This window comes from Mobula hypostoma, chromosome 20, assembly GCF_963921235.1.
Source record: "Mobula hypostoma chromosome 20, sMobHyp1.1, whole genome shotgun sequence".
Taxonomy (NCBI): Eukaryota; Metazoa; Chordata; class Chondrichthyes; order Myliobatiformes; family Myliobatidae; genus Mobula; species Mobula hypostoma.
Genome location: NC_086116.1, coordinates 62,841,598 through 62,855,547, shown reverse-complemented (window position 1 = coordinate 62,855,547; position 13,950 = coordinate 62,841,598). Strand labels below are relative to the sequence as shown.

Sequence of the window (13,950 nt, the reverse complement as noted above, 5' to 3'; positions counted from 1 at the left end):
CATCCAGATCATAATACCCTGTAACTTCTGCCATCTCCAGTGGGATCCCTCCCCCCCACCCCCCCCACTTTCTGCTTTCCGCAGGGATTGCTCCCTTCGTGACTCCCTTGTCCATTCATCCCTCTCCACTGATCTCCCTCCTGGAACTTATCTTTGCAAGCGGAACAAGTGCCATGTCTGCCCCTACACCTCCTCCCTCACTACCATTCAGACCCGGACAGTCCTTCCAGGTGAGGCGAAACTTCAGCTCTGAGTCTGTTGGGGTCACCTACTGTATCTGGTGCTCCCAGTGTGGTGTCCTGTATATCGGTGAGACTTGATGCAGACTGGGAGACCATTTTGCCAAGCACCTATGCTCCATCCGCCAGAAAAGGCGGGATCTTCCAGTGGCCATCCATTTTAATTCCATTTCCCTTTTCCATTCCAACATGGACTGACTGTCGTGAGGATGCCACATTCACGTTGGAGAATAGCCTTGTATTTTGTCTGGATACCCTCCAAACTGATGGCAGAAACATTGATCTCTTGAACTTCCAGCAATGCCCCCCCCCGACCTTCACCATTCCCATTCCCCTCCCTCACCCTATCTCCCTATCTGTCTATCATCTCATTTCCTTTTCCCTTTTCCCTTTCTCATCTTATCCCCTTACCTGCCCATCATCTCCTCTGGTGCTCCTCCCCCTTTTCTTTCTTCCATGGCCTTCTGTCCTCTCCTATCAGATTTCCTCTTCTCTGGCCCTGTAGCTGTTTCACCAATTAACTTCCCAGCTTTTTCCTTCACTGCCCACCCCCCGCACTCCCGGTTTCACTTAACACCTTGTGGTTCTTCCTCCCCTCCACCCACTTTCTTACTCTGACTCCTCAAAATCTTTTTCCAGCCCTGATGAAGGGTCTCGGCCCAAAACATTGGCTGTACTCTTTTCTATAGATGCTGGCTGGCCTGCTGAGTTCCTCCAGCATCCAGACGAATGTTGAAAGGGTTGGACAGAGTAGATGTGGAAAGGCTGTTTCCCATGGTGGGTGAATCCAGGACAAGAGGCCACAGTCTTAGAATTAGAGGATACCCATTTAAAACAGAGAGGAGGAGAATTTTTTTAAGCCAGAGGGTTGTGGATTTATGGAATTCGTTGCCACATACAGCTGTGGAGGCCCGATCATTGAGGGTGTTTAAGTAGGAGAATGATAGGTATCTATTCAGTCAGGGTATCAAGGGATATGGGGAAAAAGTCGGAAATTGGAACTAGATGGGAGAATAGTTTAGCTCATAGTGGAGCAGCGGAGCAGACTTGATGGGCCAAATGGCCTACTTCTGCTCCTTTGTCTTGTGGTCTTGTGTTGCTAGGATTTCCAGCATCTGCAGATTTTCTCTTGTTTGTGATTGGAATACAAAAGTACTGTTTTCTTGAGGCAAGTTCTTTTTTGTGATATTATTTTCACTGCACAATTATTCCTTGATCTTCAAATGGATATTTACATATCCTCTCCTGTGTTGTGTCCTTGAGCTGTGAACAGGCAAAAATTGTTTTCTCAACTTCTGTCAGCATGTTATATGCTTTGAAGGCATCTTAAGGCAATTTAAAAATCTATCTCTCCTCAAAGTTGTCAAATCTCAGATGCAAGTGCGGTTCCCCTTTAAGACGATGGAAGAGAGGGTGCCGTGCTGGATTAAAAATTTGTTTAAGGAAAAGAGGACTCCAACTTCCACCACCATCTATTGTGCTGGCAAATATACAGTCTCTGGAAAATAAAATCAAAAACCTCAGAGCAAGATTACTGTACTAGGGGACCATCAGAGTGTTATATTTTTTGTTGCACAGAGACTTGGCTATCCCCCGCCACTCCAGATTCACCAATACAGCTCACTGGCTTTACGATTCACTGCCAAGAAAGGACTGCTGACTCTCTCAAAGGCAGAGGAGGTAGAGTGTGCTTTATGATTTCATTTCATTTTAAAATCTTTTTTATTAATCATTATTGAAGATCAACAAAAAACATTAATGTAATCAAGTCAACATGTCAATATGTACGATGAGAAATTAAATGATCAAATAACTGATTAACAAAACTAAACAATATATCAATAATAAGAAGAAAAAATAAAAATAACTCCTCATGGTGCACAAACGTGGCCGCTCCACCCCAGTCCTGCTCACCCGATCTGGAACATCTCGTGATCAAACATCATCTGTTTTATTTGCCACAGGAATTTTTAGGCATCATCTTGGTAGCAGTGTACATTGTACTTCAGGCCCATGTCAAACCATCTCTGGACAAAATGAACAACATAATCAACAGGCATGAAACTGTGCACCCTGATGCCTTCCCCATCATTTTGGGGGATTTTTACCATGCCAGCTTGAAAAAGTACTTAAATAATTATCACCAACATACCAATTGTGGAAATTGAGGAACCAACACTCTGAATCATTGTTACAAGTATGCTTACACATCTGGAGAAGAAGGTCACTTATGTGAGGATGCTGTTCTTGGACTACAGTTCAACATTCAACACCATAGTTCCATCCAGGCTCAGCAAGAAGCTCAGAGACCTCGGCCTTGACTCTAGCTTGAGCAGCTGGAAAGTCTAATCACCTGGCTGTACTTCTACTTTGTGAGTATAGGCACAGACTGAAGACCCCAGCACCAGTAGTGAGGACCAGGAAGATATGGACAAGTGAGGTGGAGGAGCATTTACAGGACTGCTTTGAATTGGCGGACTGAACAGCACCCCAGGATTTATCTTCAAGTCTGAATGTATACACCACAGTTGTCATTGACTTCATTAAAACATGTGTAGATGAGCGTGTGCTTTCAAGAACATACTGGATATACCCAAACCACAAGCTGTGGGTGAACCAGGAGATTTGTAGTCTGCTGAGGGCTAGATCTGTGGCATTCATATATGATGACCCAGGACTATGGAAGAAGACCAGGTTCGACTTATGGAGGGCTGCCTCAAAAGCAAAAGAGCAATTCCTATTGAGGTTAGAGGCAGAATCGGACGCATGTGCACTCTGGCAGGGTTTGCAGGCTAACAACATGAACGGCAGTGAAGCTTCACTCCCAGATGAACTCAATGCCTTTTATGCTCGCTTTGAAAGGGAGAATAAAAGTACAGCAATGAGGATACCTGCAGCATCCAGTGACACTGTCAACACCGTCTCGGAGGGCAACGTCAGAATGTCTTTCAAGAGGGTCAATGTTCGAAAGGTGACCGGCCTTGATGGTGTACCTGGTAGGGCTCTGAAAGCCTGTGCTTCTCATTACTACAGTCGAGGTTCCCACCTGCTTCATACTAGTGCCCAAGAAGAGCCAGGTGAGCTGCCTTAACAACTATCATCCAGTAGCACTCACATCTACGATGATGAGCAACACACACAAAATGCTAGAGGAACTCAGCAGGCCAGCCTGCTGAGTTCCTCCAGCATTTTGTGTGTGTCATTCGGATTTCCGGCGTCTGCAGATTTTCACTTGTTTGTCTACAGTGACAAAGTGCTTTGAGAGATTGGTTATGTCTAGGATCAACTCCTGCCTAAGCAAGGACCTGGACACAATGCAATTTGCCTATTGCCACAATTGGTCTACTATGGATACATCTCATTGGCTCTCCACTCGGCCTTGGGTCATCTGGACAACACTAATACTTGTGTCAGGCTATTGTTTATTGACTACAGTTCAGCATTTAACACCATTATTCCTATAGTTCTGATCAACAAGCTCCATATCACCCTCTGCAACTGGATCCTCAACTTTCTCACCGGAAGACCAGTATATGAAGATCAGAAATAATATCTCCACCTTACTGATCAGGTGGAGTGTAAGGGTGCATACTTAGCTCACTGCTCTACTCTCTCTACACTCATGACTGTGCGGTTATGCACAGCTCAAATTCTATCTTTAAATTTGCTGATGACACAACTATGGTTGGCAGAATTTCAGATGGTGACAAGAAGGCGTACAGGAGTGAGATAGATCAGCTGGTTGAGTGGTGTCACAGCAACAACCTTGCACTCAATGTCAATGTGGACTTCAGAAAAGATAAGACGAGGGAACACACACTGGTCCTTATACAGGGATCAGAAGCGGAAAGAGTGAGCAAATTCAAGTTTGTGGATGACAACAGCTCTGAGGATCTATCCTGGGACGAACATAGTGATGTGGTTACAAAGAAGGCATGACAACGGCTATACTTCATTAAGAGTTTAAAGAGATTTGGTATGTCACCAAAGACACTCACAAATTTCTAGATATACCATGGAGAGCATTCTGACTGGCTGCATCACCATCTGGTATGGGGGAGGGTGCTACTACATAGGATTGAAATAAGCTGCATAAATTGTGAACTCAATCAGCTTCACCATGGGCACTAGCCTCATCAGCATCCCGGACATCTTCAAGGAGCAATGCCTCAAAAAGCCAGCATCCATCATTACAAACCCCCATCACCCAGGACATGCCCTCTTCTCATTGCTACCATCAAGGAGGAGGTACAGGAGCCTGAAGGCACACACTGAACAATTCAGGAACAGCTTCTTCCTCGTTGATATCTGATTCCTGAATAGACATTGAACCCATAAACAGTACCACATTACTTTTATTTTCTCTTTTTGCACTACATATTTAATTCAACTTTAAAAAATATAATTCTTACTATAATTTACATTTTTATCATTGTATATTGCAATGTACTGCTGCTGATATTAAACCCCATTCTGATTCTGAAGTACGAGATCTCCTCAGCCAGTGCCTATACATGTGGAATATGTTCCTTCTGAAGTGTCTGCTTGTAAATTCTCGCTTTCTGGGAATTAACTGGAGCAGAACTAACTAGTTAAATGCAAATCAGTTCTCGTTCAGAATAAGGAGTACACCAGTTAGAAATGAAAAATGTCTTCATTCAAAATTTCAATCTTTTGGATTTGCGACATCAAATGACCACAGATTCAGGAGAGAAGTCAATTCTTTTGGACACCAAGTGATAGAGGGTAGATTCAGGAAGGAGCTGATTGAAGATTCAGCCAAATGATGAGGGGAAGTTTTGAGGTTATACAAGGGAACCAGTCCAGAGCCATGTTTTGAGAACCTAGTGTGAATACCATTTGCCTAGAAAAGTACTGGGTTAAATGTTATGGTAGATTTTAGAAGGGATCTTGAAGTGTATAAAAAGAGGCAATTTCTTTGTACAAGGGGGAATCTTCTTTGGCTGAATCATGATTTGCATTCAGAGTTGGAGATGAGACCAGGAGGGATTTCTTTATCCAAAGGGTGGAGAATCGACAGAATTCATTGCCACAGTCAGCTGTGGAAGTCAAATCATTCGATATATTTAAAGCAGTGGTTCTTGAGTAGTAAGGGCACCAAAGGTGACAGGGAGAAGGCAGGAGAATGACGTTGAGAGGGATAATAAATCAGACATAATGGAATGGTGGAGCAGACTCAATCGGCTGAATGGCCTAATTCTGCTCCAATGTTTTATGGTCTTATAATCTGCTGAGTGGGTTAGAAGGCACTACTGGCACTTCCTGCTTCTCTTTTTAATATTTCAAAAGCTGATGATCCGAGGAAGTCCAGAAATGAGGACAACTGAGAGGTAGCTTCAAGTCAGTGGACTGGGCTGTGATCAAGGACTCAGAGGATCTGTACGAATACACCACGGATATCATGGACCTCACAGACCAGTGTGCGCCACAAAATCAGAATCTTCCCAACCAGAAACCCTGGATGAACTATGAAATCTGCTGAGGGGCAGGTCAGTGTCAGTCGGGTCTGGTGACCATGTAAGATACAAGTGTCCGGGTACGATTTCTGGAAAGTATCATGGACAAACGGCAACTCCGGGCCATACTTAAATCGCGGAAGCATTATCGACAGCTGTGGTCAGGCTTGAATGCTATGACCTCTTATAAAGCAAAACCAAGTGACATAGGTGACAACAAGTCTTCACGTCCTAATGAACACGATGCATTCTATGTCTGCTTAGACCGTCAGGACATGGAGGAACCCTCGTGAACTCCTACAGATCCCGTTACTCTGTGATTTCAGTCTCTCAGGCCGATGTGAGAGCATCCTTCAGGAGGAGGAACCCATGGGAAGCATTCGGCCCAGATGGGGTACCTGGCCCAGTGTTAAAGACCCGTGCTGGTCAACTGGCTGGAGTGTTCACCGATATTTTTAACCTCTCGCTTCGGCAGTCTGAGGCACCCATTTGTTTCAACTATACCAATGCCTAAGAACCTGCCTCAGGTTGGTGATGAAACATAACCTAATCATTTTTTGACTTCTCAATTTTTTGGCAAATGAATCTACATTAATCTCTGTCTTCCACAAACTGCGATATTACGCATTTACTTTGTGGCAAATTTGGTACATAGATGATGAACGTGTGGCTACTTGCAATAAAGTATATTCCTCATTTGCCAAATAGAGTCAGCTGTGCTCCGTGGATACACATTCTGGTTTCAATTTCAGCTGGCCCCACTGAAGTGCAGTGCTAATGTATGTCTTTGTATCACCATTGACGTTGAGCTTTGTGAATATTCTTACGGTATGCGCCCAACCGCGCCAGCTTCTGGGATTTAAACGCTCTGATTCTCCAGAGAATGGATAGCTGTCACGGCCCCTTTAAAGATTAAGACCCTGTCCGCTAATTGGCAGCCACATTTTGGTGCCAGGATTTAAATATTTAAAGAGCACCGGTGGCTAATCGCTACTCTGCCACCCAGTAGTAGAAGTGCTATTGATACACTGTTCTCTGCTTGTATCCAAAAGAAAAGGTCTTGAGTATACTTCTACAGACAAGATTTGATTCTGAAGTCATTATCTCAAAATTTGCTGTTACGTACTGTTTGCACAAGATAACCTTCAGAGGAAGGTGCAATTTGTATTCCACATACCTTCTTATATTTTCATTATATCTTGTTCTAATGTATTTTCACGTGGATCAGACATAAGCTTGGTTAAAAAAAAACATGCCAAAGCCACTTCCAAGAATTTAACAGTAATTATTTGAACCTAAAATTCTCATCAGCTAAGTGCGATTGGATGATGTTCAGACCTAATTACTGTTCTGTTACAATCTTGTCTACCCATTTGTGTCAGTATATTGTTTATCTATTAAAGGCTCTAATGCAGTTCACTTTGTTTAAGGTGGCATAATGTTTTAGGCAAATTTCCAGCTGTATTGCACTTAAAAATTAAACAAATACAAGTCAATTATGGAATCTGGTTGATGACTTACTGTAACTGGGATCCAGGATTTAGACCCATCTGAAATCAGTCTGATAAAGGAAAGTGTTCCTAATCATCATAAGCATCAAACCAAAATATTTCATGTTTTGGGACTCTGAAATAGAATAGCAAATTCTTAAAATACTGAACAAGTTGGGTAAAATTTTTGCAGAGAACGGATACACATATTGTTCTCTTACAGATACATGAACCATATAGTTTTTCCTTCAGTAGATACCATCTGAACTGCTGGGTTTTTGCTTTTTGTTCTGTACGGATGTTTATTTCTGTGTTAACTATAATCTTTTACAGTTCAGTGATCTGGATTATTTAGCTCACTTAATTTTTTTTCTCACAATTGTGACTGAGCAAATACATGGCAGAATAACCACAGAAGGCAGAGCAACACACATCAAAGTTGCTGGTGAACGCAGCAGGCCAGGCAGCATCTCTAGGAAGAGGTGCAGTCGATGTTTCGGGCCGAAACCCTTCGTCAGGACTAACTGAAGGAAGAGTGAGTAAGGGGTTTGAAAGGTGGAGGGGGAGGGGAGATTCCTGTTGTTTACAGAAAGCAGAGTTCACTTCCATTTTTTTTGCTGTCCGCGAGAGGATAAATCAGTATCTTCAAGTACAATGGCACGGCATTAGAACAATCAGGCTTCTAACAGTGGGATGGTTATGCCTTAAATCAATAAACCCTTCACTCAGAGGTACTGTATCCTGATGCAGGTTGAATCCTCACAAGAATTTAGATGGAGGGTTAATATTTAAAGATCAGAGAATCAGAATCAGAATTATTATCACTGACATGTGTTGTGAATTTGTTGTTTCTGTGGCAGCAGCAAGACATAAACAAGTACTATATGTTACAAGAGCCGCACTGGACTGCAAATGGTCCCGGGTTCGAATCAGCCGACTCAGAAAGGCAGAGTCCATTATTAAGGACCTCCAGCACCCAGGGCATGCCCTTTTCTCACTGTTACCATCAGGTAGGGGGTACAGAAGCCTGAAGGCACACACTCAGTGATTCAGGAACGGCTTCTTCCCCTCTGCCATCCGATTTCTAAATGGACATTGAAGCTTTGGACACTACCTCACTTTTTTAATATACAGTACATTTTTTGCACATTAAAAATCTATTCAATATACTTAATTGATTTACTTGTTTATTTATTATTATGTTTTATTTTATTTATTATTAATTGTTTCTCTCTCTGCTAGATTATGGATTGCATTGAACTGCTGCTGCGAAGTTAACAAATTTCACGTCACGTGCCGGTGATAATAAACCCGATTCTGATTCCTTGCACGCTTTTCATCCGTGCTGGGTTGAGGATCGAGCACAGAGTGTAGGAGCCATGTATCCTGTGCTGCGAGTTTATTGGCGCTATTATGGTAACCAGTCTCATTAGTGGGGGACACGGTAAAAGCGCAGGGAATAAATTACGTATTCATGGTTATTTTCATAGAGTTTGTAGTTTGGGATCGTGGAGGTGATATACTGTATTTGCTGACCGCTGAGATAACGCTCAACAATGCTGTATTGTATGTTTGCTAATTGCTAATGAAGGGTGTGAAATAAGGAATTCGACTCTTTGGAGCACTCATTGGAGCTGTGGGCTTGTCCCACAAGTATAACAACTCCGCCTGGGGTCGCAGGCTGGTGGCAAATGTTTTGTTTTGATTTTGGATCAGTTTTTTTTGCCGCTGCAGAGGGAATTGAACCTTAATCTCTAATGCTGTAAAACGTTACGCTAATCGCGATGTTACTGCCACCCAGTAGTAGAAGTGCTATTGATACACCGTTCTCTGCTTGTTTCCAAGAGAAAAAGTCTTGAGTGTACTTCTACAGACAAGATTTGATTCTGAAGTCATTTTCTCAAAACTTGCTGTTACATACTGTTTACACAAGATAATCTCCAGAGGAAGGTGCAATTTGTATTCCACATACGTTCTCGTACCTTCAACTCGGTCTGGTAAAATAAAACAGACGCGCTAAAGTGGCAAGTTTGCCGCCCGATGCGTCACAAGGCGCGGAAAGGAACAACAATACGTAACAATAAAAATAAATAGTTAAGGGAATAAAAATGACTAAATTTGAACGGATATATGCATCCGCTTTACACCGCCCCCCCCCCCACCCCAGATGCTGCTCGACCGGCTGAGTTCCTCCAGCAGACTGCAGACTGCAGACAGTGTATTCCAAGTTACCGGTCACCTTTCGTCTCTGATACTGTAACTTGAATCCATTCTCCAACCAGAGCTGGTCACCTTGGTGTCACAGTACAGTACCACTAAACTGTTGAGTTGTCAAGCAGAAGCTGTCCCGAATCTGTATAGTTTATTTATTTGTGAAGGGTAACAGCACGGTAAGAGACATGGCTAGGAACACGCCGACACACTCCTAATTCAGATAAAATGCTGACGGAACTCTGCTGGTCACGCAGCACCTAACGAAGTAAACAGTCGATGTTTCGGGCCAAGGGTGCTGATGAAGGGTCTCCGACTGAAGAGTCAACCGTTTATGTCCTGCTTAGATGCTGCCTGACATGCTGAATTCCTCCGGCATTAGTGCGTGTTGCTCAAGATTTCCAGCATCTGCAGAATCTCATGAAACACTTTTAATTTGTCTCTTTTTCGATGTTCCACAGTAAATGTATTTTTCAGTCGACCAGGTGGGTTTAAGTGGAGTGTGGGAACATACAGACCCATATCTGGTGTGTTTCAGGGAAGCTTGGGAACAGAAGCACAGTGTATTCGTAAGGAGACACAAAATAATCTAAAGATGCTGTGATCAAAGCAACACTTTCAGTACGCTGGATGAACTCAGCAGGTCGGGCAGCATCAGTTAGAAACGATGAGTCGACGTTTAGAGCCGGAACCCTTCGTCAGGACTGGAAAATGAAAGATGGGGAAGGATTTGAAGAATGCTTGTAGCTTCAGTTGAAAGACCAGTAATTTGAAAGACAAAGGGGTGGGGGAGGGGAAGCATTGACGTCATAGCCCTTGAAAACAATGGATAGTAGAAGAAGGAGGCGGAACCATGAGGGAGCTGGGGGAGGGGGTAGAGTGAAATAGGGATAGAGGAAGGGAGGGGGGGAGGAATTACCGGAAGTCGGAGAATTCTATGTTCATACCAAGGGGCTGGAGACTACCTAGACGGTATATGAGGTTTTGCTCCTCCAACCTCATAAGGAGTGTGGAAAGGGAGCCTTGGTGTATTTCTCAAGAGCATAAGAAAGGAGCCCTTGTGAATTAGATTCTGAATCATCAGGATTTGTGAATATAGGGATAGTGTTTTATTGGAAGTTTGGTTGGGATGAGCTTGTTCATTAGGAACACGCATGCAACTGGCAGAAAGTATCTGCCTGCCTACCCTGTCAATCACCTCCTGAGTCTGCAGTTCCTCCCAACCAGCCTCATGAGCCAACCCTGAGAGGTTCCACAATAACTCCTCCACAATGCAGAGGTTCTGGCTTGGAACAAGAACATCTATTTCTGTTTAAGGAGGAACATGTATCCGCAGTGAGGCGAGGTACAGTGCGTAGCAGGATGAGAACGGGAGGAGAGGTATTTGTGCAATGTGAACCTGAGATGCCTGGATTATATCTGTGTGTCATGAGGTTAGGTGTTTGCTGTGTTAGTGTAGGGGGAATGTAGAGGATGCTTGTACCTAAACACAATAGATTCTGCAGATGCTGTAAATCCAGGGTAACACACAAAGGGTAGCATTGTAGTGTATTAGTTAGCACAATGCTTTATAGTACAGGTGACCCAGGTTCAATTATTGCCTCTGCCTGTAAGTATGTTCTCCCAGTGACCTGGTGGGTTTCCTCCGGGTGTTCCAGTTTCCCCCCACAGTCCAAAGGCCTACTGCTTGGCAGGTCATTGTACATTTTCCCGTGATTAGGCTAAGGTCAAATCATGGCATGGCTCGAAGGGCCCGACGGGGCCTATTCCGTGTGGTATCTCAAAGAATAAATGCCGCACAACTCAACAGGTCAGGCAGCATCTCATCTGAACCAGTCCTGAGAAAGGGTCTCGGCCTAAAACGTCGACTTTTTATTCCTTTCCAGAGATACTGCCTGATCTGCTGAGTTCCTCCAGCGTTTTGGATGCTTGTACCTGTTGGCAGTGGTAGGCCCTGTTCAATGAATTACATCTGCGTCGTGTGCAATAGGCGTTGGCTAATATCTGTGAATGAAAATCTTCACATGAAATGTCCCTCTGCAGCGTGGATGGAGTTTATGCCTCTGTGTCGTGGGGTTTGGGGTATGTGTATCATAGCGTGGTAGGCAATGTATGCAAGCAATGGGATGTCACAGTTGTGGGGGTGGATGGTATATCCTAATACATTGAGGATGAGGAGCGTGGTTTTGTAGTGGTCTGTATGTCTGTGCAACGAGTTAGACGATTGTGCGAGTTGCCTGCGCTCCATATTTCTGTGCAGCCGGATACGGGGAACATGGGGTCGGACATCTGCATTATGTGTCTGTGTGCAAGCAGCCGGGGTTGGGGCGTGTGAGTGTGAGGTGCTACATGTTCCGATGCAGCGGGGTTGGGGAAGGGATTTAGTTAGGTGATTGTGCTTCGTGTGGACGCGGGGCCCGGGGCCGGTTATATCCGCTCAGCCCCCGACTCCGAGCTCAGCGCCAGCCCCGCCCACCGCCCACAGCGCGGGTCACGTGGTGCAGAAAGAGCCACGCCCCTACTAGCGCGGGCCACGTGGTGCCGTGAGCGCCTCGCCGCCCCCCCACTAGCGCGGATCACGTGGTGCCGTGAGAGTCGCGCCGCCGACACTGTAAGATGGCGGCCGCGTTACCCGAGCGGAGAGTGCTGACTTACTGCGTCTATAAATGGTCCAGTTATTCGTCTACATATGTCCCGGAGTAAGTATCCAGAGTGGCGTTTTAACCTCTGTAGAATAACTCCGCAATATCTCACAAACCTCGCCGATGAAGAACTCCCTTTCGCTGCTTCTGATCACTATCTTTATCAGGCTCAGGAGCCGTTGAGGCCTCGGCTTCGGTTACTGCCCAAGGCCGCTTTGAGCTTCACCCTTGCTGGGTTGCAGGGCAGTTTCGAGGTTGCGGTCAGCTGTTAGGAGGGCTGTTAACCTTTTCTAAAATAAAATGCTATTCTAGTTGGTAAGGTTGAATTAGAGAACAACCTGTGTTGCGAGAGGGCTGATGTAATTACGTCCTTTATGTTTCACACGCGATATGTTACACAAGTACTTCCATAAAAACGTGTAGCGGTTTATCATGTTCATGTTTAGGATATTCTCTAATTTCTGTCGATAGCAGAATTGATTGGGACTGTAAATCTCTGCCCAATCCCTGCAGTGCTTGTAATACGGAGCAATAGGCAGTTTTATGATATGTTGCAAGGACAAACAGCTATCCAATTTATCTGTTGCCCTATTTACGTACCTTAATGCCTAATGTTCAATGAAAGTGAAGTGATATTTTAGAAGTTTGTTGTATTTTTCCCTTGGAACACGAAGGGAGATTTGGAATTGGTTATAGACTCAAGATTCTGCAGATGCTGGAAATCCGGAGTAAAACACACAAATGCTGGCAGAACTCGGCAGGCCAGGCAACTTATATGGAAATGAATAAACAGTCGACATTTCCTTTGGAATTTGTTATGTTGTGTTTTATTAACGTGAATTGGTTATAAGTCGACCTTTTTCTATGCTTAAGGTTTGCTATATAACTTCTGATTATATTTGAAAGTGTTTTAGCCATTACTGAGTCGTTGGTACATTGGTTCTTTAGCTGTGCACTTAGTATGTGTTGAAAGTAGCACAAATCTTTTCTTTAGAAAGGTTGCAGTTGATACTGCTGTTGAGGCAAGATCTTTGTCATCTGTCGAGTATCTGTAAATACTGTCAGTCTCCTCGAATATTTGGAAATGTTAAATATGCAGTATCTTACAGTAAATAAAACCAGCATTATTGTAAAACACAGGTTGTGAAATCAAGTAGCGGATAAATTCTCTTCCTTTGACAAAACAACTAAACTGAATTCAGCTTTCAAGTATATGTTTGATATGATTTCTGTAATTCCTGGAACTTGAGTTAGAACAGAATAATACAACTTGGCTCAAATATCCTGCATTATTAAAACAATGTGAAAAACTAAAGAACTGTTTCTTTTACCTAAAAAAAATTTATAGGATTAATGCTGGCAATTAGTAGCGTAGTTCCACTTTACGTAGACTCTGCATTAAAAAAAAATTCACATATTTATTTGGGTGCCAGATTTAAATCTGCATCTACTGTGCAGTGGATTCAGGTGTTGAACTGTAATATGGACCTGAAAATTTGACTGACTTTGTTTTGTATAAACATGAATATTTCCAGTTTTCTCTTTATTTCCTGCATGAATGGTCAGATTGATTTTGACAAATGTATCCTCATTATTGACAACAAGTAGTATAATGAACTCCCTGAACAATTGAACATAGTTCAATTGGTCTTGTTGGAACTGATGTATTTTGTCGTCTTTTGCAACTCCTAACCTGTGTATTTGTGTCAAAGTTTATCTAGGATTACTGTTTCATTAATTCAAACACTATAATTCAGATGACCTCGTTAGTAGTATTTTTTTTTGTTTCTTCAGTTATGTCTGTTGTTTAGGGGCAGTACAGTTGTGTGGTTAGCACATCACTTTACAGTACTGGCGACCCAGGTTCAATTCCCACCGCTGTTTGTAAGGA

At 43.5% G+C, this 13,950-nt stretch overlaps 1 protein-coding gene across 5 annotated transcripts in view; it reads left to right on the top strand.

The window, feature by feature from the left end:
- Positions 1-11,987: 11,987 nt before the first annotated feature.
- The window catches only part of mkln1 (muskelin 1, intracellular mediator containing kelch motifs), a 186,064-nt gene continuing 184,101 nt past the window's right edge, over positions 11,988-13,950 (top strand). For all 5 annotated transcript variants that reach the window (XM_063073055.1, XM_063073058.1, XM_063073054.1 and 2 more), the window contains exon 1: positions 11,988-12,116. In XM_063073055.1, the coding sequence (XP_062929125.1) occupies positions 12,034-12,116 (83 nt within the window). In that variant the 5' untranslated portion in view covers positions 11,988-12,033. The remainder of the gene's footprint in view (positions 12,117-13,950) is intronic.